Genomic DNA, 25,000 nt, shown 5'->3' with positions numbered 1-25,000 from the left:
CGGAGTCAACACCTGCATGGAGGAAGAGGAGAAAGAGGAAGGATTCACCATCCCTGTATATACAGTTCTGTGTATACCTACTTTAGTGAAATTATATCATTATATTTGAACCTGTGACTGTTCGTGTCAGTTGTGTCCAGTATTTTGGGTTTAATGACGCCCCCTATCTTCCACACTCCAGACTACTTATGTACTTTTTTACTCTCTCCATAGCCCTTTGTTCAAAGTGTTCATTGCAGTTTCCCACCCAACTTCATCTTGTGCCCTGAATCCCCACTTCTTGACTGACCTCTCATGTGGAACTTTATTGAAAGCTTTCAGAAGCAGACAGATAGGAGAGACCCCTTACATTTCTAACAAGCCTTTCCTGTGATTTCCTGTGTGAACAGACGTACACTGAGCAGATGTAAGAAGGGAAGTAAAATCCACCAAAGAAATGAGGAAATGGTGACCAGGACAGGCGCTGAAGTCCGTCAAGGTCTGAAAAGCTGGGCAGACCAAAGTGCCTTTACTTTAATAAGTGTGCCATTAATGTCAGAAATGCTGATTAGCACCAGGATGCAAATAGAACTTCACTATTTTTGACATCACTAAGGGGAAGTCATTAGCAGCACATCTGAAGTCATTTATGGAGACGCTTCCTTGAAATGAAAACACATTCATGTCACTCAGTTGGAGAGCCTTCATGTTTCAACTGCTGTCTCGAGAAGATCTGCGGCCGGAGAAGAACTTGAATTGTAAAACCTGGAGGGAAAGGTAAACTGGACATCTTCAAGCTGTATGTGATGATTTGTAGTTTTAAATGATAAATGCATGCTGTCAAAATTGAAAAGAACAAAGAGTTAAAAATGCATTAATAATCAGTATTGATGGAGTGATTTATTGCATATAAAATGTCACATGAATTATAAATGAAACAAACCAGGGAGGTGCAGTGGTCAGTGCTGCAGTTTCATAGGTCCAGGGGCTCGAGTTCAAGTGATAGCGAGACTTCATGTTCTCCTGTTGTCCATTGGTGGTTTCCTCCTGATGCTCCACTTTCTTCTCACGTGCCAAACAAATACAAGACGGTCAGCTTGACTGGCGACTGTGTAACTCGGTCTGCTGTTAGAGAAGGTGGACTGGCATCTCTTCCAGGGTTGATTCCTGCTTTGTGCCTGATGCTATCATGACTGTTCTCCATTATAACTGAATTTCATTCTGGTGTAACCAGGAGTTTACATTTGAGTCATAAAGTCTCTGATCGGTTGTCTGTGTCGTTGTGCCCACATCAGCGTTAGAAATATCAAGAACAGTCACCTGGAAAGGTTTTTTTTTGTCATTTATAGCAATGCAGATTACTTTTACTGCACAGATGGGTCAATAAACAAGAAATAAGTAAGAAATCCAACAAATGAGAGGAGACCCTTCAGTCCATTTGTTTCTTGGTTCTTTAGCTTATAACTAAGCCTTCCCAACATTTCATTTAGATATGAAGCTTGTCAAGGTTTCTGCTTCGACTCCATTAAAATAAACAAAGAAGGCGACTCCTCTCACATCTGTCATACATGGAATAATAAAAATATAAAGGCTAAGGACAAAATGCCAGCAGGGCAGTGGCCCTCATTCATCCTCACCATCCACCCTGTTTAATTCTAACTTGCAGGGAGGCCAATGCAGTCCTGGCATCAGTGGGCACAATGCAAGGACCAACACTGAGAGTCCATCACTCACACTCAGCCTGTTTTAATGAGGCCAGTCACGCCAACCTGCACCTTTGGGGGTGTGGAGGGGATTCCAAAAAACTGCAAAAATTTGGAAATGCGTGAAGTTCACACACAAAGTGACCAGGACTGGGTCTGAATCGAGCAAGACAAGAGCAACGGTAAAGTGGAGAAACAGGTGACTAACAAGAGCCAATCAGATTATACGTTTCACTTATTATATAAATGGAGGAATAAAGAGGAAGTGGGGATGAAGCTGGAATAATAGAGAAGGGCTCTGGAAGACAGAGGATTGAAAAAAAATAAAGAAGAAGAGAGAAAACATGGAGTTTAATGATGATCAGAAATTAAGTGGTTAGCCTGCAGGGAGAGCCATTGAAAGAGTGGAGAAGTTTAGATATCGAGGATTAGTGGCAGCCCATCAAGTGCAGTGTGGATGGAACGCTTTGGAAGAAGGTATCAGGAGTGTCGTTTGATCAAAAAATTCAGGGGAGGGTTGAAGGTAAGGTGTTGAAGACCAGAAATAATGAATGGAGCTGAGACCTTGACAGTAAAGGGAGACCAGCAGGAGAGGAGGTGAGATGTGACAGAATCAGAATGTTCAGAAAGATGAGTGGAGTTATAAAAGAGAACAGAATAAGAAATGAGACGATCAGAGGGACAACAAAAGTGGGAGACATTATCTAAGAAAGTACAGTTGAAGGAGACCCAGGAAAGTCATTTTATGTGGTCTGGGCATTTGATGAGGAGAAATAATGAATATGTGGGCAGAAGCGTGAAGGACATGGAAGTACAAGGGAGGAGAAAGTGAAGGAGGCCAAAGCAGAGGTGGATGGATAAAGTAAAATAAGATCTGAAGGAAAAGGACTTGACTGGGGAGGAGATGGAGGACTGAGCTGTATGGAGAAGGTCGATCAGAAACATCAACCACACAGAGAAGTGGAAATAAAGAAGAGATAAAAGCAGTAGAAGAAGACTTGGTATATAAATGGCTAATGAAACATGAAACCTACAAAGCTCATAGTTGTCTCCTTTGTTGTAAGCATCCATCCCTTTTCAAACTGATTCTATTGAAATTTTGAAATCACTGGGCAGGACGCCAGTCAGCTGAAGGACGCACTCACACACAAACCCACACTGCGCCAACTCATCGATTAGCCTGGCACCCTATATGACCCTATATACCGACTGTACATACCAATACAAATGAAGAGCAGAGGGCCTGAGAAAGAGGGCCCATGTTTTATGTTCATCAATGAATTTTGTTTTCTTCATTTTATGTTTCTCCTGCCTGCTTTGTAAGTTCCTGTTTCAGTTCATTTGCGTCCCTTGTTTTTATTTGGTTTTCTGTATTTGTTCAGTGTGTTGCTCTCTGCTTGTCATTTTTTATTTAGTGTTGTGATAAGACCTCTAATAATGTTATAACTCTCAGGTGCTGCCATTAGGTCACTCGACTGCGCCTGACAGCTTTACATGATGTGACGTGCTGAGACAGCCTTAGTGACACTCTGCTCGCTTTGTTTCTTGTTCCCCTTTTTAGTTTTGAAACTTTTGGATTTGGGTTTTGGAGTCTTTGTCAGTTTTGTAAACTAGCCACGGGCTTTTAAAATGTTTGTTATTTTCTTGGATTACAATTTTGTATTTTTCACTAGTTTAGTCACTAACAGGGATTTTGTGTTTTTGAAATGTTTGACCTTTGATTTTGCTTATTATTGTGCTGTCTGTGTTGGTCAACAATAGCTTTGTGAGAGAATGGAAATCAGAAGGCAGTTCAGAGGGGTGAACAACACAAATGAAGGTCATAACCAGAGAAGTAAACAGAACACAAAGTTAACAAAGTCAATAAGTGGTGCGGAATTCAAATCCAAAAGGGGACCTGCAGCCAGAGACAAACCAGGAGGGCCAGCATCAGGGTCACCACCAGAAAACACAGAGCGGACATAAAGAATGCAGGCTGAAGTGTTCATTTTGTGAATCCAATCTTGGACAACCAGGAAGGGCACAAAGTGGGTCTTTATACCGTTTAAGTAATTGGATTATTATTAAAATGATAGCGTAGTGGTAAGGAAGATATTTTGAAGGAGAGTGTAAGGAAAGACGTAGGAAAAGTCAGGACAAGGGGGTCAAATACAAGAAGAATGCTGCACTGTAACCAAAACCAATAGGAAAATTAGACATGGGCTGTTTTTATAAAGAAGAGGCCGATTGTCAAAAAGGCTTTCAGAATCCGCAAACCTGGATGAATAAGCACCCAAAATGGTGACCTTTTATTTATTTATTTTTTTTAATTTTATTAATTTTATTGCAATCCATACAAAGCAATCAAGTTTTTACAAAAATAAAAATTGAGTTAAGAACAGATCGATCCCCACCCCTGAGAGAGAGCAAGCAATAAATTTAAGGCTTGTAAACATACCTAGATTAATAAATTCTCTGTGCCTCATGAACTTATTTTAAAATATTACTGATTAGATCCTGCCATGTTTTGAAGAACGTCTGTACAGATCCTATAACTGAATATTTGATTTTTTCCAATTTCAAATAATATAACACATCGGTTTCCCACTGACTTAAAAGAGGAGAGTTTGGGTTCTTCCAGTTTATCAGAATGAGTCTGCGTGCCAACAGTGTAGTGAATGCAATCACAGTTTGTTTGTCCTTCTCCACTTTAAACCCCTCTGGAAGACCACCAAACACAGCTGTTAATGGGTTAGGAGGGATTGTGAGACCAAGGCTGTCTGAGAGGTAATTAAAAAGTTTTGTCGAGACAGATGTGCTCGATATTTAATTTTAAGTTGTATAATTGTATGCTTTGTGCATTTGGAGCTCGAGTGAATTCTCTGCATTGCTAAAATGGTGACCTTTTAACATGATACGTCATTACCAGCAGTTCACAACCTCCGTGCCAAGAGAAAGTCGTGCTGTCAGCTCAAACAAAATTACCACAAAAGTCCAAAATAATTACTGACATTTTCTATTAATGTGACTCGTTATTAGAGAATTATTTAATAAACATAACGGAGATCATTGACCGTTGGATAAACTAACTGAACAAGGTCTAAACGTTTAAACGCAGCCCTCGAATGTTCACCATGCTCACACATTCGGACTTCTTGTTTTTTATCTTTTTCAAGTCATTTTCTGTTTTGTTCAGTAATTCCATTGAAATTTGCTTCTTTTCCCTTCTCTTTTGTGTTTGTGTTTTGATTCGTTAATTCCTGTTTAGTTTTTCTTGTATTGTTTAGTGTTCTCATTCCACCTATATTTGTAATTTTTTGGCAGACTTTCCTTGGCTTTTCTCACTCTTGAGAAAAGAGTGTCACTCTTTTGTGTTTTCCCGGGTTGCTAAGCTGTTGAGAAGTTGAATGACTAGGAGTGTGCTGCACAAGATGTTATTGCTGTGACATCGTGAAGATCAACTCATGGATGTGCTGATGATTAGGTGGTATAAAAACAGACAAACTGGAGTCAGCCACTTTATTCCAGACTGGTGATACGTGACTCTGAAGGGGCCATTGACTTCTTGTGTGGCCTCTTCTACCTCATCGCTCAGGTCTTCAATGGTGGCACACAATCCTAGCTGTTTCATCTTCTTCCCACCACGTGGCTCTGCCTCACTCAGCTCACATGTGATCACACACAATGAGTCTGCTACCCTTTCCCCTGACCGTGACAGTTAACTCAAGACCAGGGTTCACATCCAAGGCTCACTGGTGGCCACACACCCAGATCCAGCAGCAGGGACACACAGTGGAGATGCTCTTTAAGTGTTGTGTCTGTGCCCCTCTCTCATATGCTGCTGTTATATCCAACTTCCTTACATAATCCTACCCCTTTAGACAGTCTGTGGCATTACCTGAGCGATGAGTTCTTCTCAGGTTCTGACCCAGGTTGTCATAATATTCAGTAAAAGCATTTGCATTAGTTTATGAGTATTTCCTTCAGATGTTCTGGTTACAGACTGTTCTGTTGGCTACCCACTTTTGAGATGCCCTTCATTTTCCCCCCATGACACATTGCCACACTCATTTAATACAATCATTTCAAATGCCAATACCAAACTCCAAGACCTCTAGTGCTCATGGCTGAACAGAAAGTCAAGAAGAGCGTTGGCAAGCAGCAACACCTTCAGTGCATTGAGGAGCAACTCAGCCCGATGACACCCACTTGTAAGTCCACTTCTCTTATTACTCATTTCAGGCTGTGTGAGGATTTTATATTACGCCTCAACTTATGAAACGTCAACACTCTTGGGAAGAGACTTTAGAAGTTAAGTTTAAACTGCAGTAAATGAAAATGAATTAGGAAAATACAAAGAGGATGAACATGAAAAGATAAGGCCTAGGAATTCTAAAAGCCTTTTAGATAGATAGATAGATAGATACTTTATTAATCCCAAGGGGAAATTCACATAATAAGTTATATAAAAAAGTTTTATTAAATCTGTCTATTTTGTGGGCCTTCCTTGTCCATGACAGGATCACAGGTAGTCAGAACAGCAAGATTCAAGGCAAGAACCGACCCTGTATGGAGTGCTGACCCTTTGCATGCCCACCAGGCAAATTACAGTAACATGTGAACCTTAGGGAAGTGTGGGAGAAGCCAGAGAATCTGCAGCTGAACTTTGGACCGAGTAGCTGTGATACCACAACACTAAGTACTGTGTGTGTGAACTTCATTATTCAAATCTTCTGGACTGTGAAATATAAAAGTCAAACTCATCTGAGACTTCATTTTCTATTCCAGGTGGCACAACAGAGAATGTTCCTCTTGGTCATCTTGGCTGTGGTTTCCTCTGTAGCTGGTAAGGTCTGAAGTCCTCTTTACTCTTCTACGGTCTTGTGGTCTTTGTTTTTTCTGTCATCCCTGGCCATTGGACCTTACTTTTATTCTCTGTTAATTAGTGATTCCTAATTTTAATTATTTATTTTCTCTTTTTTCTTTTTCTTCATCATGTAAAACACTTTGAGCTGCATTGCTTGTATGATAATGTGCGACAGAAATAAATGTTGTTGTTGTTCTTCCTCAGTGTGATGGCAGAGTGTCTGTGGTTTCTGCAGGAGTTCCTTCTGTTACTCATCACTACTGCCTTTCATTTTGTTATGTGTTTACTTTCTGTTCTGAGGACATCCTGGCTGTCTGAGTGACTTGAGGGGGACTCCCAGTCAGTCCGGTGGGCTCATTAATCCTGTTTGCTCTTTGAACTCTCCTCATGTGTCCCCAGCTGACTGGACTTCTTGTGTCTTTACTGCTTTTCTGATGTGGCCAGAGTTGTAAAGAAAAGTGAAGTTGAGGCTTCTGTGCTCTGCCTGGCTTCTCACACTTGAGTTACACAACAATTTGCACGTTTTACGACAGTCGTCCTCCTTGCCCAACTCATTATGTGAAATTCTCAAGGTGAGGTTTTTGAAATGGAGTGTGAACTTGCAGTTCTTTGACTACAATGTGAGTTTAAAGTCCTTTAATCTGCTGATGGTGTTTCTCTCACCACAGCACCATTGGAGGTCTAGCAGGTAATGGGCTGGAGGATGTGCTGAGGAGGAGAGCAAATCTCCATGAGGTTCAGCTCAGCCATCCTTCTCTTGGTCTGTCGACATTTCCACTTCATATTAGAAATTGTGTAAACAGACAGGCCTAGTCAGTCCATCCATGTTTTGTTTCAGATTTCAACAAGTTTATATATTTGAAATCCTTCTTCTTTGAAATTGTGTTGGAGGGTCGATATATAAGTGAGAGTTTCACTTTACTTTGTACTGTCACAGTTCTACTTCACTTTTCACACATTTTGTCATGTTTCATCCTTGTGTTAAAATCATTTAAAGTAGTTCTTTCCCCACATCAAGAAACATTCAATGATAAAGAAAAAACAATATTTTTCCTTCACTCATTCAATTTCCACCATGTATTTGATACCAGGTCATACAGGTCTTAGCATCTCATCCTGTGGGATCCCAAAGGCTTTCAAATAACTTCTGGGAGGTAAAATCCTCCAAGAGAGCCCTGGGTCTTCCTGGGGGTCTCCTCCCAGGTGGTTGTACCCATAAAACCTTCACAGGAAGACGTCCAGAGGCATCCATGTCCCGAATGTCCACACTTCTCACCCTGTGTCTAAGGGAGAGCCCAGCCACCTTGCACATAAGTCTCATTTTGGCCAACTTCCTCTCCAGGAATCGCCACATTATCGTGGTGCAGAGGTTTGTGCGCCCCTGTGACCCTGGGAGATAAGGTATCCAGATCAGAAGATCCTGGTAGGGCCTCAAAGCCCCTAATGAAGCAAAGTCACACATTTAAATAAGGAGCACCCTGCCTAGTGTGAGGTTAACAGGGCCTTCTCCTGGAGCCAAGCCTGGGGTAAGTGCCTACAGGTGAGTGACTGGTGGCAGCCTGCCATGGAGCCTGGTTGGGCACAACCTAAATTTCCAGTGTGGGACTGTCCTCATGTGAGCCCACCATCAGCAGGAGGAATACAGGTTAGGTGCAATGTGTCCAAGGCAAAGGTTGAAGGCAGAGGCCTTGGCAGACTGGATGCCACCCAGACACACAAACTGACCCTTTATGAATTTTTTGCAAATTTATTAAAAATAAAAAACTAAAATGTCACAAGTATTTAAATCCCTTTGCTATGACACTTGGCTCAGGTGCATCCCATTCTATTGATCTTCATTGAGATGATTCTACACTTTATTTGGAGACCACCTGTGGTCAGCTCTATTGACTGGACCTGATTAGGAAAGGCACACTCCTGTCTATAGAAGCCCCCACAGCTGTCAAAGGAATTGAGTGAAGATCTTAAAGACAGAATTGAGGCTCAGATCTGACAAGGCTTTGTCATTCTGTGCTACTGAGTACTGTTTGATTTGGGAAAAAATGAATTAAAATGACTTTAGCACAAGGCTGCCACATAACGACATGTGTATAAAGTGAAGGGGTCTTTCTGAAGGCATTCTATACAGCCCTGTGTGCAGGTGTCTCTTATAAATATTGGAAGAACATGGAGTGTGAGAGTCGGAGGAATGGACTTACTGTAGCACTCTGGTAATGTTAGTAGTAGTCGGCCATTGCGGTCAAACCCACTGTGTCCTGATGTTCTGTGGATTCAGGTGTTCCCAGCTGCCACACTCAGCCTGCACATAACAGCGCCAGCCCTGCCAATACCATCTGCCACACCTTTCCCAGCTCAATGATCTGATTCAAAATTAGTCTCCTATGTGAAGCTCACCGGCAGTGATGTCCCAGGCTGAAGGGCTTTAATAATGGATGTGTTGTCTTCCATTTTACTTCTCTTATGTCTGGCTGCATCTGCTCCCTTCCGTATTTGGCTGTGGCTGCTTTGATGGGCAGCTTCTCCAGGTAGCACCATCCCTTCTGACTGTCCTCAGCCACCTCAGGACTTTTTCCATCACAGCTGTGCACCACACAAAAAAAATATGAAACACTTCAATAGTCACTAGAACTCATTCTGTGCTCTCACTCCTTTGTTACCCAACTCGACAGTCGTGACCAAAAGTTTTGAGAATATGAATCTTCACAGAGTATGCTGCCTCAGGTTTTATGATGACAATTTGCATTTACTCCAGAATGTTCTGAAGAGCGATCAGATGAATTGCAATTAATCACAAAGCCATCTTTGCCATGACAATTAAATTAATCCCAAAAACACTGCATGTCACCCCTGCCACAAGAGGACCTGCTGATGTCATTTCAGTGATCCTCTTGTTAATACAGGTGAGGATGTCGATGAGGACAAGGCTGGAGATCACTCTGTCATGCTGACTGAGTTAGAATAGAGAAGTTCAACTGTTGTGAAGAAGGCTTCAGGGTGCCAAAGAAAGTCCAGCAAGTGCCAGGAGCGTCTCCAAAAATTGATTCAGCTGCGGGCACCACCAGGGCAGAACTGGCTCAGGAATGGCAACAGACAGGTGGGAGTGAGGCAAAGACTTTTGAAGGATGGCCTGGTGGGTGTCAAGAAGGGCAGCAAAGAAGCAAAGAAAAACATCAGGGACAGACTGATATTCTGGGATTGGACTACTGAGGACTGCTGGGTAAAGTCATTTTCTCTGATGAATCCCTTTTCTAATTGTTTGGGGTATCCAGAAAAAAGAAAAGGTGATTGGCACTACCATCAGTCCTGTGTCATGCCAACAGTAAAGTATCCTGAGACAATGTCAGCCAAGGCGGTGGGCTCACTCACAGTTTGGCCTAAGAACACAGCCATGAATAAAGAATGGGGACAAAACATCCTCTGAGAGCAACTTCTACCAACCATCCAATGATGGAGCACCGGGCCAGAAGGCAGAAGTGAGAACTGAGTGGCTCGGGGAACAAAACATCCATGGCCATGAAACTCCCCAGACCTTCTTCATCACATTGAGAACTTGTGGTCAGAAGGTGGGTAGCCAAACAAAAACCCACCAACAAAAACCCTAAGCATTGATTATTCAAGAATGGGCAACCATCTGTTAGAATTGGGCTCAGAAATTGACAGACAGTCTGCCAGGGTGAATTGTAGAAGTCTTGAAAAAGAAAGAAGGGCCAACACTGCACACATTGACTCTCTGCATAAACTTCATGTCATTGTCAATAAAAGCCTTTGAAACTTCTGAAATGCTTGTAATTCTACTTCAGTATAAAATAGAAACCTCTGACAAAAAGATCTAAAAACACTGAAGCAGAAAGCTTTGTGAATACCAACACTGGTATCAATCTCAAAACTTTTGGCCATGACAGTATTTGCATGCCCATCCACTCACTTTACTAAGCTGTAACTAGTAAAATAAGAGAAGAGAACTCAATGGAGAGCCCGGCTGATTGACTGTAAGGTATGGGCTGGCTGAACTCACAGGTGTGCTGAGAACAACAGACAACGTAACCTGAAAGACTAAAAAGACCAAACGACTTTGGACAAAACACAAAACAAACACGTAGTCAAAATGGTATGTAAGACTTCCAAATACCCTAAAAACGAAAAAGAAACCAAAGGTTTAGTGTGTAGATTTTGAAGAATTTAATCCATTCACAGATGCCAGGAGCTCCGTCGCATTGCACCAGGATTTATCATATTGAACTAAGGACAAAACTGTTGTTCTGTGCAGGGGGTTTAGGGTTGCATCAGCAATAGAAAGACAAAATGTAAATAAACATTATAATAATCTCTCTATTATAATAAAGAAAATCTTGGGTTGACACGTGATCTTCTCGGAAGACACTTTGACGTCCTATGAGACAAGGCAGTGAGACAAAAGGATAGCTGCTGCTGTACAGGCTTCTAAATGATTGACGTGCAGCGTGACAAGCAGAACACGCAGCTCGGCAGCAGCAGCAGCAGAAAGACAGCAGCTGATCAGACCACATCTCCTCAGCGTGCGTTCAGCCCCCCACCCCCCTTCACAACGCGAGTGGCAGAGACACAAAGTGCCAGGAGCGTAGCGTGCCCCGGGGGTGGGCGGGCAAAGCCCCCTAGTAGTAATAATAATAATAATAAAATCTTCCCATGAATCAAATAAAATTATGAAACCAAAGCAAAAATATATTTCCATAATTCCTCACAAAGAAAATAAATTTCAGCCCAAAGAAATAAATGTTACCATCTGATAATTGGCAACAACAGGTATGAGACTACTTGAGTGTTCTAGCGATTGTTCAAGCTGATGTAAGAATGTCATGGCAGTTATCTGCAGCAATGGAGATCACTAATGAAGGATCAGAATGGGGCTGAACATTCTGTAAATTGCTAGATGTGAGACATGTTTAACTTTGGGTTCTCCTTCTTCTTGAACCTGCCATGAAAATGCTGCAGAGAAACAGGACAATGGACACACAACTAACAGAGAGAAGATGGGTGACTTTTACTAACCAAGTGCATATGGAATAAGACAAGGGTGATGATGTTGGAAAAGGAGAAGCAGCAGAAACGATTGAAATGGTGGATGGCAAAAAATAGTGAAAAGTAAAACAATGTCCTTTAAACCTCCACGCCACTCTGAACGCCATCCCCAAAGCACCATGTGGTGCATCTGAAGGTGACCACAGCAAAGGTTAACACAGTAAAGGGACAAGGAAGACCTCCATGTTAAGTGAATGAATGATCACATCAGATAATTACCCATAAGCTCTGCTGGCTCACTATTATGATCCATTTTTTGTATACCTTTTAGCATTTTTATTCTTTTTACACTTTTGAAAGTTATTGTTGGGCTGTCTGATATTAACCTACTGTGGCTTATGTGTAGAAGAAGAGGAGCATCTTTATCTGTCTTATCATTATGAACTCTGCTGTATGGCACAATATTTCAGATAACTAGTAACTGAAAATGTATTTTAGATCTCAAATTGAATTACAGATCTCTGAAAATACATTGTATGATATTTCAAATAGATTTCAAGATATTCTGAAACACGTTTCTGTGCATTTTGAGATATCTCAAATGCATTTCAAGATATCTAAAAATACATCCACAGGCATTTTAAGATAGCTAAAATATATTTAAAGATATCTCGAAATCACTTTCTGTAAAATGTCCTATTCTTTCAATGGGACTTCCTGTCTATATGCAGGAATTTCTTTTGAGATATCTGAAAATGTATTTGTGATATGCAATATTTAAAAATTCACAGGAAGTTATTATGAGATATGTGGAAATGCATTTCAGATATCTTAAAATGAATCTGAGATATCCTGAAACGGGCAGGAGGTTATTTTAAGATATCTCGAAATATTATTAAGACATCTTAAAAAGTCATTTAGGATATCTTGAGTTCACTGTTGTTAGAGATCTCTAAAGTACATTTTTATTTAACTCAAATTCATTTCATGATATCTTAAAGTGGGTCTCTGCTCGACTTAAGATATCTTATAATGTATTTCAAGATAGTTCAAATACATTTTGAGACATCTTTAAAAAGGCATTAAATTATTTCAAGATATCTCAATAGCATTTTCAGATATCTATAATATAATTTAACTTATCTGAAATACATTTCAATTTATCTTAAAATCCCTTCCTACTCCTGTCATGATATCTCAAATGCATTTAAAGATATCATGTAATATTTAGGAAGTCCCATTGAAAGAAAGGGCAATTTTACAGGAAGTGATTTTGAGTTATCTTGAAATGCATTTGAGACATCTCAGAGTTAATAGCAGATATCTTCAATGCTGACATTGTGTTCATTTTTTTGTTTTGTAGACAGTAATAATATGGCAGTCACTTACACACCACAGACGATCTGCACACTGGAAGGATCAACAGTGAGGATTAACTGTAAATATGACCATCCAGCAGAGTTTACAATCCAATTGGAAGCCTGGTTTTATGATCATAATAAAGATAACGTATATCCTAAAGATGGAACCATCGTGTATCATACAAACAGAAGTCAAGTGCCCAGCAGTTACACAAACCGAGTTCAGTTCTTTGGGAACAAAAACAAGATTTGTGATGTAAAGATCAGTAATGTGAGCAGACAGGAGAGCGGCGAGTACAAGTTTAGATTTGAGGGAACAGATAACTGGACACAAAAGCCAGGAGTCAGCGTGACAATCACAGGTAAGATAACAAATGTCTGTTTAGATTTTATTTAGGTGGCACGGTGGCTAACACTGCTGCTTCAATACTCCAGCACACTTGGATTAAACCCTGGCTCTGTCTCTGACTGTCTTGTGTTTGTGTTTTCCACATTTGTAGGCTTTGCTTTTCCTTCAGGTTTTCATCCCAAAGTCTGGCATGGCAGGTTAACTGATGAGCATAATGTCCGTGCCCCACAGTGGACTGGCACATCATTAATGTTGCTTCTTGCCTTGCACGTAATGCTTTCAGGGTGTCCTCTAAACTAAATTTGTTTATTAAACAGACAGATTAATTTGATTTATTTATTCATTTTCAACTTGTTTACCTTCAGCTGGTATCTTCTCATTGTGCTTCAATAAAAGTAGACCCTACCATGTTGCTTCTTGGTGTTGTTCCCACCTAGCCAGTGGTGGACATTGACACTTTACTTATTAGAAGACCTCTACTCTGCTAGTTTCTCCAATTAATTAATTTTGGAATTAATTAGCGCAAAGTAATAAGGATTGGCCTTTTTGAGCTCACCCGCCTGACTGTTGTGACGCATTGCATGGGCCTCACAGTGAACTGAAGAACATAAGGTTTCCAAATGAGAAAAGACCATTCAGTCCACTTGTCACTTGTTTGTTTAGCTAGTAGCTAAACTGTCCCAATATTTCATCCTGATACATCTAGATGGTGGTCAAAGTTTCTACTTCATCTCCACATCTTGGTAGTTTGTGTCAGATTCCCATAACTCTTTGCGTACTGAAGTGTCTCCTGGCTTCAGTCCTAAATCCACTTTCTCTTTATTCCCACTGGTGTCTTTGTGTTTGTGATTCACTGTTAAGCTGATGGAATTCTGCTGGAATGGCTTTGAGGATTTTAAAGACCTGAATGAGGTCCCCATAGAGTCTCCTATGCTCGATGCTAAACAGGTTTAATTCTCACAGTAGGACGTGTCCTCAAGTCCTGGGAAGGCACCCGTTTGCTCTCCTCTGCACATCTTTAAGTACTGCTATGTCTTTCTTGTAGAGTGGTGACCAGAACTGCACACAGGACTCCAGATGTGGACTCACTAACATGTTACGTAGTCTAAGCCTAACAGCCCTCGATTTATATGATTTGGATTTGTTTTCTTTTTTTATCCACTAAACAGCATCATGAGAGATGATTCAGCCATAACCGATTACAACTGATCACATGTAGGAAGTAGAAATGATAGGTTTGAAAACACAATGGGAGATCCGAAAATTGAAAGACCACCTTATGAGAAGGATTTAGGAGTCATAGTGGACTTTACGCTATCAACAGCCAATAGTGTTCAGAAGCCATTAAGAAGGCTAACAGAATGTCAGGTTATATAGCGCCTTGACGTGTGGAGTAGAAGTCGCAGGAGGTTCTGCTCAACCTTTATAACACACTGGTGAGGCCTCAACTGGAGTCCTGGGTGCAGTTTTGGTCTCCAGGCTACAAAAAAGACAAAGCAGCACAAGAGAACGTCCAGAGAAGAGCGACTGGGCTGATTCCAGGTCTACAGGGGATGAGTTATGAAGAAAGATTAAAAGAGCTGAGCCTTTACAGTTTAAGCAAAAGAAGATTAAGAGGTGACCTGATTGAAGTGTTTAAAATTATGAAGGGAATTAGTCCAGTGGATCAAAATGGTGACTTTAAAAAGAGTTCAATGAGAACACGGGGACACAGTTGGAAATCTCACACAAACAATATGAAGTTCTTCTTTACACAGAACGTGGAATTAAGTGACCAAGTAGTGTGGTGGACGGTAGGACTTTAGGGACTTTCAAAAGCAGACTTGATGTTTGTTTAGGAAAATTAAGTGGATAGAAATGGTGAGCTCTGTTGGGCTGAATGGCCTGTTCTCGTCTCGACTGTTGTAATATTCTAACAATCAGTCAATAGAAATCAAATCCAATCATAGCAGGCACTAACTGTCTCTATTATCCCCTTTAATTTTCAAAGGTCTAATCATTCAAACAACACCAGAGACAATAAAAGAAAATGACACGGTTACCCTGAGCTGCAGAGCCAACTGCAGTCTCAACAACACAGTCTTCTCCTGGTTCAGAAATGGACGACCTTTAAATGAGACCTCCAAGGATTTGCAGATTCAGAGAGTCTCCACTGAGGACAGCGTCAGTTACTCCTGTCGGGCTGGAAACATCACATCACCAGAACGTCTTCTCGATGTGCAGTGTGAGTCAGTGGTTGAAGTGAAATAATAAATGGTGGTACTCAAGGTGTTTTCAGGTCCCCCTTGTACAGATATCAACTAAATCATTAAATCATTTTCTTGCCATCTTCTATTCACCCACACAAAAGAGAGGGACCGTCATATGCACTTGACATGATAAGAGTGGGAATATCCATCCATCCATTATCCAACCCACTATATCCTAACTACAGGGTCACGGGGGTCTGCTGAAGCCAATCCCAGCCAACACAGGGTGCAACACAGGAAACAAACCCTCTGCAGGGTGCCAGCCCACTGCAGAAGTGTGGAACCACAAAATGAAAATTAATTTGTGCAGTTCTTCTAAAGTATACAAAAAGTTTAAATAAATCATCATTTCAGTTGTTGCCACCAAATCAAAGTCCTGCTAAATTTCACATTTCTGTTACGAATTAAAGATCCCAGGAGATCCTCCTGAAGCCCACAAATCAAACCACATGCAGGTCAGAACAGCTCATCCTCCTCAAGCTAAGCAGGTTTGGTCTCGGCCAAGACTTGGAGGAGAAAGCTGGGCTTTCTGCTGAAGGCGTGCAGGCGTCACTTCTCCTGGGGTCTTAATAAAGCTGCTGCTGCTACTGTAACCCCGTCTTAAAAAAAAAAAAAAAAACGCCTGGCTTAGATCCGTTACAGCTAAAATGTTATGGTCCGATTTCTAATCTTCCATTTATGGCTAAGATCTTAGAAAAGGTTGTTGTGCTCAACTCAATGCTTATTTAAACTTGCATGACTTGCTTGAGCCTTTTCAGTCGGGATTCAGAGCCCTAAACAGCACTCTAACTTCTTTACTTAAGGTAGCCAATGACTTGCTTATAACCGCAGATTCTGGGATGGCCGCTCTCCTTGACATCTGATACAGTTAACCAGAACATTTTACTGTCCTGACTTTCAGCTATTGCCGCTCTTTCTTGGTTCACATCATACCTCAGTGATCGTCAGTATTGCGTCTTCCTTAGGGAACACAAGTCTGCCGCTACTTCACTCACACAAGGTAGCCCTCAAGGGTCAGTTCTCAGTCCAGTCTTCTCTATATGTTCCCATTAGGTGAGATTATTAATCTGTGTGGTCTGAGCTTCCACTGCTATGCTGATGACACACAACTTTATGTAAGTGTTGATGCAACTGTAATATCTTCACCTGTTGCACTGACTGGTTTCATTTGGGAAATCAATCATTGGATGACAAATCATTTTTTACGACATAATCCTAAAAAAACAAAAATCTATTAGTTGGTACCAAATCTGTCCTCTCTACCTTTTCTAGGTTAAAAATTGGCATTGATGGGATCCTGGTTGAACCCTCAGCATCAGTCCATAATTTGGGAGTCACTTTTGATCAGCTCCTTACTTTCCAACCGCACATTAGCTCAATAGTACAGACAGCCTTTCTTCATCTTCATATCATTGCTCATCTGCATTCTTTCCTCATTGTGTGTGAAGGATTCTGAAACACTCCTTCACGCTTTCACCACTACCAGGCTGGACTATTGCAATGCTTTGTTTTATGGCCTCCCTACTAAATATATCAATCATTACAGTATGTGCAGAATTCTGCTGCTCGTCTACTTACACAGACTAAAAAGTCTGCTCACATCACTCCTGTCCTCTGTGATTTGCATTGGTTACCAGTATCTCCAAGAATTAAATATAAGATTATTCTTCTCACCTTTAAAGCCCTTCATGGTTTAGCCCCTCATTATCTGCCTGAGCTGCTCCTTCCTTACACTCCTGTTCGTGCATTAAGATCATTGGATGCTCACTTACTCACTCTTCCTAAATACAGGTTAGTAACTGTGGCTGGCAGAGCTTTCAGGGTGATGGCCCCTAAAATGTGAAATGTTCTTCCTCTCAGCCTTTGTGAGGACAAATCTATTATTCATTTCAAACGCCTGTTAAACTCACATCTCTTCAATGAGTGTTATTTATTTTCTTGTATGTGATTTCTATTGTCTTGTTAAAGTGTTCTTGTTGAATTGTAAAGTGTCATTGAGTGTATGAAAGGCGCTACATAAATTAAAATTATTATTATTATTGTGGATCCCATTGTAGAGATGGGGACACTGTGCTGTAAAAATGACACCGTCCTTCGGATTAGACGTCAAACAGGTTCTGACTGTCTGTGGTCATAAAAGATCCCGGGGCTCCTTTCAAAAAGAAGAGAGTGTACCCTGATCTCCTGGCTAAACTACCCACCACAGCCTTGTCCATCATGAATAATAATAATAATAATAATAATAAGTAACATTTATAGAGCGCCTTTCACCAACCCAATGTCACTTTACATACAAAGGGGAAGGATAAAAAAAGGTGACACAGAAGACAAAAGTTAATTGAAGAGGAACTGTCACCCAGGGTGGAGAGTCTGGTGTGTGGGACGGTAAGGAGATGACTGCATGAGGACCTGAGAGTTTGATGAGGAGTGTAAGGAGTTCGGAGCTGAGAGAGGTAGAGAGGGCCAGGGTTATGTAGAGCTTTGAAGGTGAGAAGCAGAATCTTGAATGTAATCCTTGATGGAACCAGTGAAGTTGGGAGAGATCAGTGGAGATGTGAGCAGAACGCTGTGTGTGGCTGTGGAGTTCTGAATGTACTGAAGCCTCTGTAGAGACTGTGCAGGGAGGACGATGAAGAGAGAATTACAGTAATCAATACGAGACATTATGAAACAATGAGCCAGAGTCTGAGCTTCATTAAAGGACAGAAATGGACAGAGGCGGGCAGTGTGATGGAGATGATAGAATGATAATTTGGCCAGAGACCTAATGCGCAGCTCAAAATTAAGTGACAAATCAAACAAAACACCAAGATTTCTGACAACACGAGCAGGTTTGACGAGTGAACCATCAACAGAAACAGAGAAGTTGGATGCCTTAGAAAGTTTGCAGTTTGGGCCTCCCAGTAACACTTCAGTTTTATTGGCATTAAGTTTGAGAAAGTGATTTTCCATCCATAGCTTAAGATCAGTGAGTGTGCTGAGAGACGAGTCTGTCCTAACATATAACTGTCTATCGTCTGCATAGCAGTGGAAGTTAAGGCCATGTCTGTGAATAATCTGACCCAAAAGAAGGTTATAAAGGACTGAACCCTTAGTGACACCACATGACACAAGTGAGGTGAAGGATTTCTATCAGCCGACTGTGACAAACTGTTGCGTATTAGAGAGATAAGATGTGAGCCATTGAAGGGCTAAGCCAGAGATCCCTACAGCAGAGAGACGTGAGAGGAGGATTTCATGACTGACAGCATCAAAGGCTTCACTTAAATCAAGAAGAAGGAGAAAATTAACTGAACTGCAATCTGTAGACCGGAGAAGATCATTAACTACATGGAGAAGAGCCGTCTCAGTGCTGTGCTGTGTGTGAAAACAAGACTGTAAAGGCTCATAGAGTGTATTGTCTACCAGGAAGGCATGGAGCTGTTTAGCGACCACTCGTTACATCACCTTAGCCAAAAAAGGGAGATTAGAGACAGGCCTGTAACTGGAGAGAGAAGAAGGATCCAAGTCAGATTTTTTAATGATTTGGGGTAACTGCAGCAGTTTTGAGGGCAGCAGGGACAGAACCTGAAACAAGCCCTGCATTTATCAATGAGGCGACAGGAACACTAACTATGGATGAGCAGAGGAGTGGGAGCAGGATCACGTAGACAGGAGGAGGAATTGTGGCCCTAATCTTCCTCTAACTATCTCCCTCACCCCTTTACTACCGAATAGCTAATGTGTGATGAGCCTATTGACACAATAATGGCTGCTGTGGCATCATTTTTGTAGATGCTACACATTGATGGTGGTTAAATTGACTCCCCACTCCCTATGTGAAGCGTTGTGACCAGTAAGAAAAGTGCTACCTAAATTTTATTATTATGAACTTATTTTTCTTTATTGAATGAGCACAAATTCCAAATATTTAAATGAAAATCCATCTACAACTTTCATGTATAATGACATCAGAATTAATTGCACACCAGGTTTCTGTCTTTAATGATTAGACATTCGTTCAGTCAACATAAATACAGCATTTGCTCCCTTAGCCCAAGGCCTGGCCATTGATCAGCACTGCCATTGTCGTTCTCATTTGCTCCATCAACGGGCTCTTTGCTAGTAGTGCTGACAGGACAGGCACTCGCATGCTGAGAATGCTGGTGCTGCTGACTGCCTTTGTGAGCTTTTCGTGTGTCACTTTGAAGTGGATCTCGTTCATCTTCTTTAGTTCTTATTCTCTCTTGTTGTCCTTTAGTTACCAGCCTAGAATTATCACAAACGTTCTTACTGGTGGAAATAGGATAGTAGTGGGAAAAACAAAATAATCAAATGAGATCAAACTGGTGTAACTTAGTGATCCTGGGTAATGAAGTGCAGAAGAACTTCACTTCCAGTGTATAGTCTCTAGAGATAACGGCAGGTCAGCCATAATAGTATCACCAGTTACCGACTCACTTTAAACACTGGTGTGATTCATATTTTGAGTGTTCTCAACAGAGTGAGAGTTCCATCAATGCTGCAGCCAAATGTCATGAGAATCAGATTTCGACAAATGTAAAAACTTCATTTTCTGTAATTAACTATGTATTGGAAATGATTTAAGCAAAAAATGTAATTGGTTAGGTACATTAATATCAGCCCACGATAGGAATGCCTGTCTTTCTTTTCTTTTTTAATTCCTGTTTAATTTTCCTTGGGAAGTGAAGTTTATCCCAGAATCAGAAGCACATGGCAGTAATCAAACCTAAACTCGGCGAGAGTGTCATTCACACACGGGTCATTTAGACTTGAGGGAGGAGCACAGGGAGAACATGTCAAGTCCACATAGAGGACACAGATGTCAAGCTGAGGCCTGGCTGCTCCGAGGTACAGCACTATGTGACATGACACCGTGCCATCCTCTTAGTAATCCATCTGAAAGTAAATGTATTAAACACACAATTCATGATGAATGGAGAATTGACAACTGTGCTTCTGACTAACTTGTTACTGTGTCCACTATTGTAGTCGCCCCCAAGAATGCAGTCATCACAGGACAGCCCCCTGCTTGTATAGAAGGGACATCAGTGACTTTAAACTGCACAGCCTTAGCAAACCCATCCAGCAACTACACCTGGGTCAAGGAGAACAGCAGCCAAGTCGGATCAGGAGAACAACTGCACATCAATGAGTTTAAAAGGAGTCACGACGGCTCTTATCACTGTGAAGCTACAAACGCCCACGGGATGGCAAAGTCTGCAGCTATCACCCTGACAATAAACGGTGAGCACCTTAATGTCCTGTGGCTTTGGGCAGAAAAACATTTGTTTTTAATATGTAAATATTATAATATTTAAATAAACAAAGCTTATTGCACAGAATGAATTGGAATGTTATAAAAGTAGCTTAGCTGATGTTACACAATCTGTTTTTTTGATTGGCACGTGTGAAAAAGAAAAAATATAACATAGTGGCTGGAAACCGCCTTAATTGAAATTAACTGTCAGGTGAGTGTAGTTCAGCTTAAAAAAAAAATCTGGTTCTGGCACAGCGATTGCCAATGATAACATGGAGAATTCGAGAAAAGGGGACCAGAAGTGTGCATTGAGGATGAGGATGCATCAGACAAGGAGGAAGAGGAGTGTAAAACCTCCAATACAAGTGAGCGGGATGATTTAAGATTACAAGATACCCAAAGGAATGCTCATTCATGCGTGAGAGTGCGCGTTTAAAAAGATCTGATCCCATGGATTTATTAATCATGCTCTGCTCCGGTGCCCAGACTGCAAATATCGGTGTACCCCAGTCAGCCCCTCATCACTAACGAATCGGCTCTGCTGATAACATGTCACTGCAGTTTTAAACATTTTCAAGTGTGCATTTCGTGTCGAGTAGAAGCTCTGTGTGTCACATGTTCTGCTTTCTTGTTTTCCAGGGGATGTGAGTTGTTCAGGGACACGGAATCTGTATACTGCACTCTATGCCTTGCTGGGTGTTGCTGTCCTAGTATTACTGGCACTGGGAGTGTTCATATTTGTAAGGTAAGAACGGGGCCTTTTTGTCCAAATGACTTTTAAGATTTTCTCCTTCAGTGTTTTTGACTCTGGTGTCCCTGACTTGCCAGTAGTGTAAGCCAGCAGCCATCTCAGCTGCACTTCAGAACAGGCCATCCGCCTGAAGCTAAGCATGTGCTGTACTTGGAAACCAACTAGAAAAGGTGTTGGTGTGACCAGCAAGGGGCTCTTATCCTGTGGTTTGTGTGTTGATCCCAATACCCCAGTGCTGTGACAAGGACACTGAGCTGTAAATATGATGCTGTCCTTTGGATGAGATGCAACGTTGAGGTCCTGTCTCTCTATGGTCATAAAAGATTCCTGGGCATCTTCTGAAAAGAGTAGGGTGTTTCCTGCTGTCCTGACTAAATTGCCCATCTAAAACTGGTCATTCTGGCCCCCCTTATCATCTCCTGTCTCAAACTATTTCTCGCCCACTTTCACCACCTAGTAGCTAATGTGTGGTAAACGTACTGGTGTAACAATGGCTGCTGAGGCATCATCTAGGTGGATGCTACACATTGGTGGTGGCTGAAGTGGCTCCCCTCTGAATATATAAGGCTCTTTGAGTAACAAGAAAAGCACCATTTAAACATGTAACCAACTAGTTCATCCTGAAGTGCCCCTTCCTTATGTTCAGGGCTGGTGGGTAGATTCTAGACTTTTACAGAAGAGCACAGGTATGACTTTGGAATGGGCATCATCCTCCCATCATCCTCATGTTCTCACCGATGACTCAAAGCTATTATTTGAAACTCTAGAAAAGCAACAGGTGTGTTTCTTAAGCTACTGTGAAAATGTAAGATACTAGCTGTCCCCCACAGTTCCTCCTACATAGCAGTGAAACAGGACAAACTTTAAAAATCAATTAAAAAAAAAATGGAATTCTGTCTTATTGGAAGGTCGGTACGCTCCATCGTCAAACGTTGGCACTGTCTCTGATCATGTTCAGCTCAGACGGGAGAGCGTCCCTCGTGTGGGGAGAAGAGCACATGGCTGTGATATCTCTGGCAATCAGCAGCTACCCTCTAAAACACACAAAGCTCTGATCTCCCTCTCAAAAACTTCAAACGTTACTCCTTATCAATCTGTAGATGATAACGTCTGCTGAACAAACAGGTACAGCTAGCTAAGCGGAGGCGAGATGCACTCAAACACGTGGCGAGAGGGAGAGCGACTTGAATGGAGGCTGGCGCATGAATGAGGAGGGTTACCACCCTGATCCCCTCGACCCGCAGCCTCTCTTTTCGCAGAAATACATCGGTACCGTAAGTGAACTCTGATACTTAGTGCGATGAGAGAAGTCACAAAATCAACCAGAATGTTCAAGCAAATTAAATCCGTTAAGTAGTTTTCTTGTGAAAAGCGGACAGACGCACAGACAGACGTTGGACTTTTTATATACACTGCCTGGCCAAAAAAATAGTCGCCAGCTGGATTTAACTAAGCAATAGGTACAAGCCTCCTATTGGATAATTACTGCATGGGCGATAATCTTTCAGCTGGCAACAAGTTTTTTAACCCCAACTGGTGCAATGAGTTGCTTCTCATTTCTTCAACAACCATGTCGAAAGACACATCTCGTGGTCGTGGAAAAGATGTTAGTCTGTTTGAGAAGGCTCAAATCATTGGCATGCATCAAGCAGAGAAAACATATAAGGAGATTGCAGAAACTATTAAAATTGGGTTAAGAACTGTCCAACGCATTATTAAAAACTGGAAGGATAGTGGGGACCCATCGTCTTCGAGGAAGAAATGTGGCCGGAAAAAAATCCTGAATGATCATGATCGGCGATCACTTAAACGTTTGGTGAAATCAAATCGAAGAAAAACAACAGTAGAACTCAGGTCTAAGTCTAATAGTGAAAGTAAGAGCATTTCCACACGCACAATGCGAAGGGAACTCAAAGGATTGGGACTGAACAGCTGTGTAGCCGTAAGAAAACCACTAATCAGTGAGGCAAACCGGAAAAAAAGGCTTCAATTTGCTAGGGAGCATAAAGATTGGACTCTGGAGCAATGGAAGAAGGTCATGTGGTCTGATGAGTCCAGATTGACCCTGTTCCAGAGTGATGGGCGCATCAGGGTAAGAAGAGAGGCAGATGAAGTGATGCACCCATCATGCCTAGTGCCTACTGTACAAGCCTGCGGGGCAGTGCTATGATCTGGGGTTGCTGCAGTTGGTCACATCTAGAGGTTCAGCAAGAGTATGTGCTCCAAGAATGAGGTCAGCTGACTACCTGAATATACTGAATGACCAGGTTATTCCATCAATGGATTTTTTCTTCCCTGATGGCACGGGCATATTCCAAGATGACAATGCCAGGATTCATCGGGCTCAAATTGTGAAAGAGTGGTTCAGGGAGCATGAGACATCATTTTCACACATGGATTGGCCACCACAGAGTCCAGACCTTAACCCCATTGAGAATCTTTGGGATGTGCCGGAGAAGGCTTTGCGCAGCGGTCAGACTCTACCATCATCAATGCAAGATCTTGATGAAAAATGAATGCAACACTGGGTGGAACTAAATCTTGTGACATTGCAGAAGCTTATCGGAACGATGCCACAGCGAAGGCATGCCATAATGAAAGCTAAAGGAGGTCCAACGAAATATTAGAGTGTGTGACCTTTTTTTTGGTGGCGACTTTTTTTTTGGCCAGGCAGTGTATATATTGTCATAGGAATGGACAAAGGACACCAAAAAGGCTTGGGACAGCCACCCATATTGTGCCCTGGCTGCAAAATAGGTTTGGTTAATGTGTTGTATTCAGGTTCAAGTCCAAAATAGAACTGATTTTAAGGCTGTAAAGATGGCGCCTTAAAAGGCCGAAACAGGAAATGATGTTATTGGGACCAGAACCGGAAGTGATGGTGTCTGAAACCGGAATTGACATTATCAATGGTGCCGGAAGCAGTAGTGCTGTCATTGGGACCGGAAGTGGTGTCATTGTATGCGCCAGAACCGGAACTGATGCCAGAAATGGTGCCAGAATTGTGCATCCCGTGGATGGTCTGCAGAGGATTGAGAGAGAAAGTCATTGCATCTCGCCACCCCCTACCATTATTCAGGCCCTTTAGCTGCTTCCCAATCGCACGTGTGTGACAATATATACTGTATATATATAGACAAGAGCACAATAAAGAGTTGGGAACAAAGACTAAATGCCAGTGGCAGACATAGAAAAAAACAACAAAATGAGCGAAGCTCAAACTGTTTTAGCAGTGCTACCTGATCAATGTTCTTCTTTGGTTTAATTTATGAAGGCGTTTGATAGAATATCAACCCACTTCATGTCCACAACCTTTTTGTATTTGGAAATAGTGGTGATGGCGGACAGGCAGCAGTGATGACTTCATTTACTGTTGCCATTTCGTTGTTTTCATTTCATCACATATAATAAAGCCCATAATAACAGAGCCCATTCAGGTTCTGAATCCACTTTTTCCAGGGAGTCAGCATGTGGGCTTTGGCATCTACAGGAGATTTTGCAAAG

At 41.7% G+C, this 25,000-nt stretch overlaps 1 protein-coding gene across 1 annotated transcript; it reads left to right on the top strand.

Annotated features, from left to right (window-relative positions):
- Window positions 1-5,073: 5,073 nt before the first annotated feature.
- LOC120520101 (B-cell receptor CD22-like) lies at window positions 5,074-21,494 on the top strand. The gene is made up of 6 exons (XM_039742724.1): window positions 5,074-5,872; window positions 6,450-6,507; window positions 12,890-13,249; window positions 15,227-15,460; window positions 20,478-20,732; window positions 21,385-21,494. The coding sequence occupies exons 2-6, from the start codon at window positions 6,465-6,467 to the stop codon at window positions 21,492-21,494; spliced, it is 1,002 nt and encodes a 333-aa protein (XP_039598658.1). The 5' UTR covers window positions 5,074-5,872; window positions 6,450-6,464.
- The last annotated feature ends 3,506 nt before the right edge of the window (window positions 21,495-25,000 follow it).

The sequence above is a fragment of the Polypterus senegalus genome, unplaced genomic scaffold (genome assembly GCF_016835505.1).
Source record: "Polypterus senegalus isolate Bchr_013 unplaced genomic scaffold, ASM1683550v1 scaffold_2853, whole genome shotgun sequence".
NCBI classification, from domain to species: Eukaryota; Metazoa; Chordata; class Cladistia; order Polypteriformes; family Polypteridae; genus Polypterus; species Polypterus senegalus.
This window is presented reverse-complemented; position numbering and strand designations above follow the sequence as displayed.

Bases quoted from the DNA above. Each gene is read 5' to 3' on its own strand.
- LOC120520101 (XM_039742724.1), top strand. From the start codon at position 6,465: ATGTTCCTCTTGGTCATCTTGGCTGTGGTTTCCTCTGTAGCTG. The intron at 6,508-12,889 runs GTAAGGTCTGAA...TTTGTTTTGTAG, and splicing joins TGTGGTTTCCTCTGTAGCTG to ACAGTAATAATATGGCAGTC. The intron at 20,733-21,384 runs GTGAGCACCTTA...CTTGTTTTCCAG, and splicing joins TATCACCCTGACAATAAACG to GGGATGTGAGTTGTTCAGGG.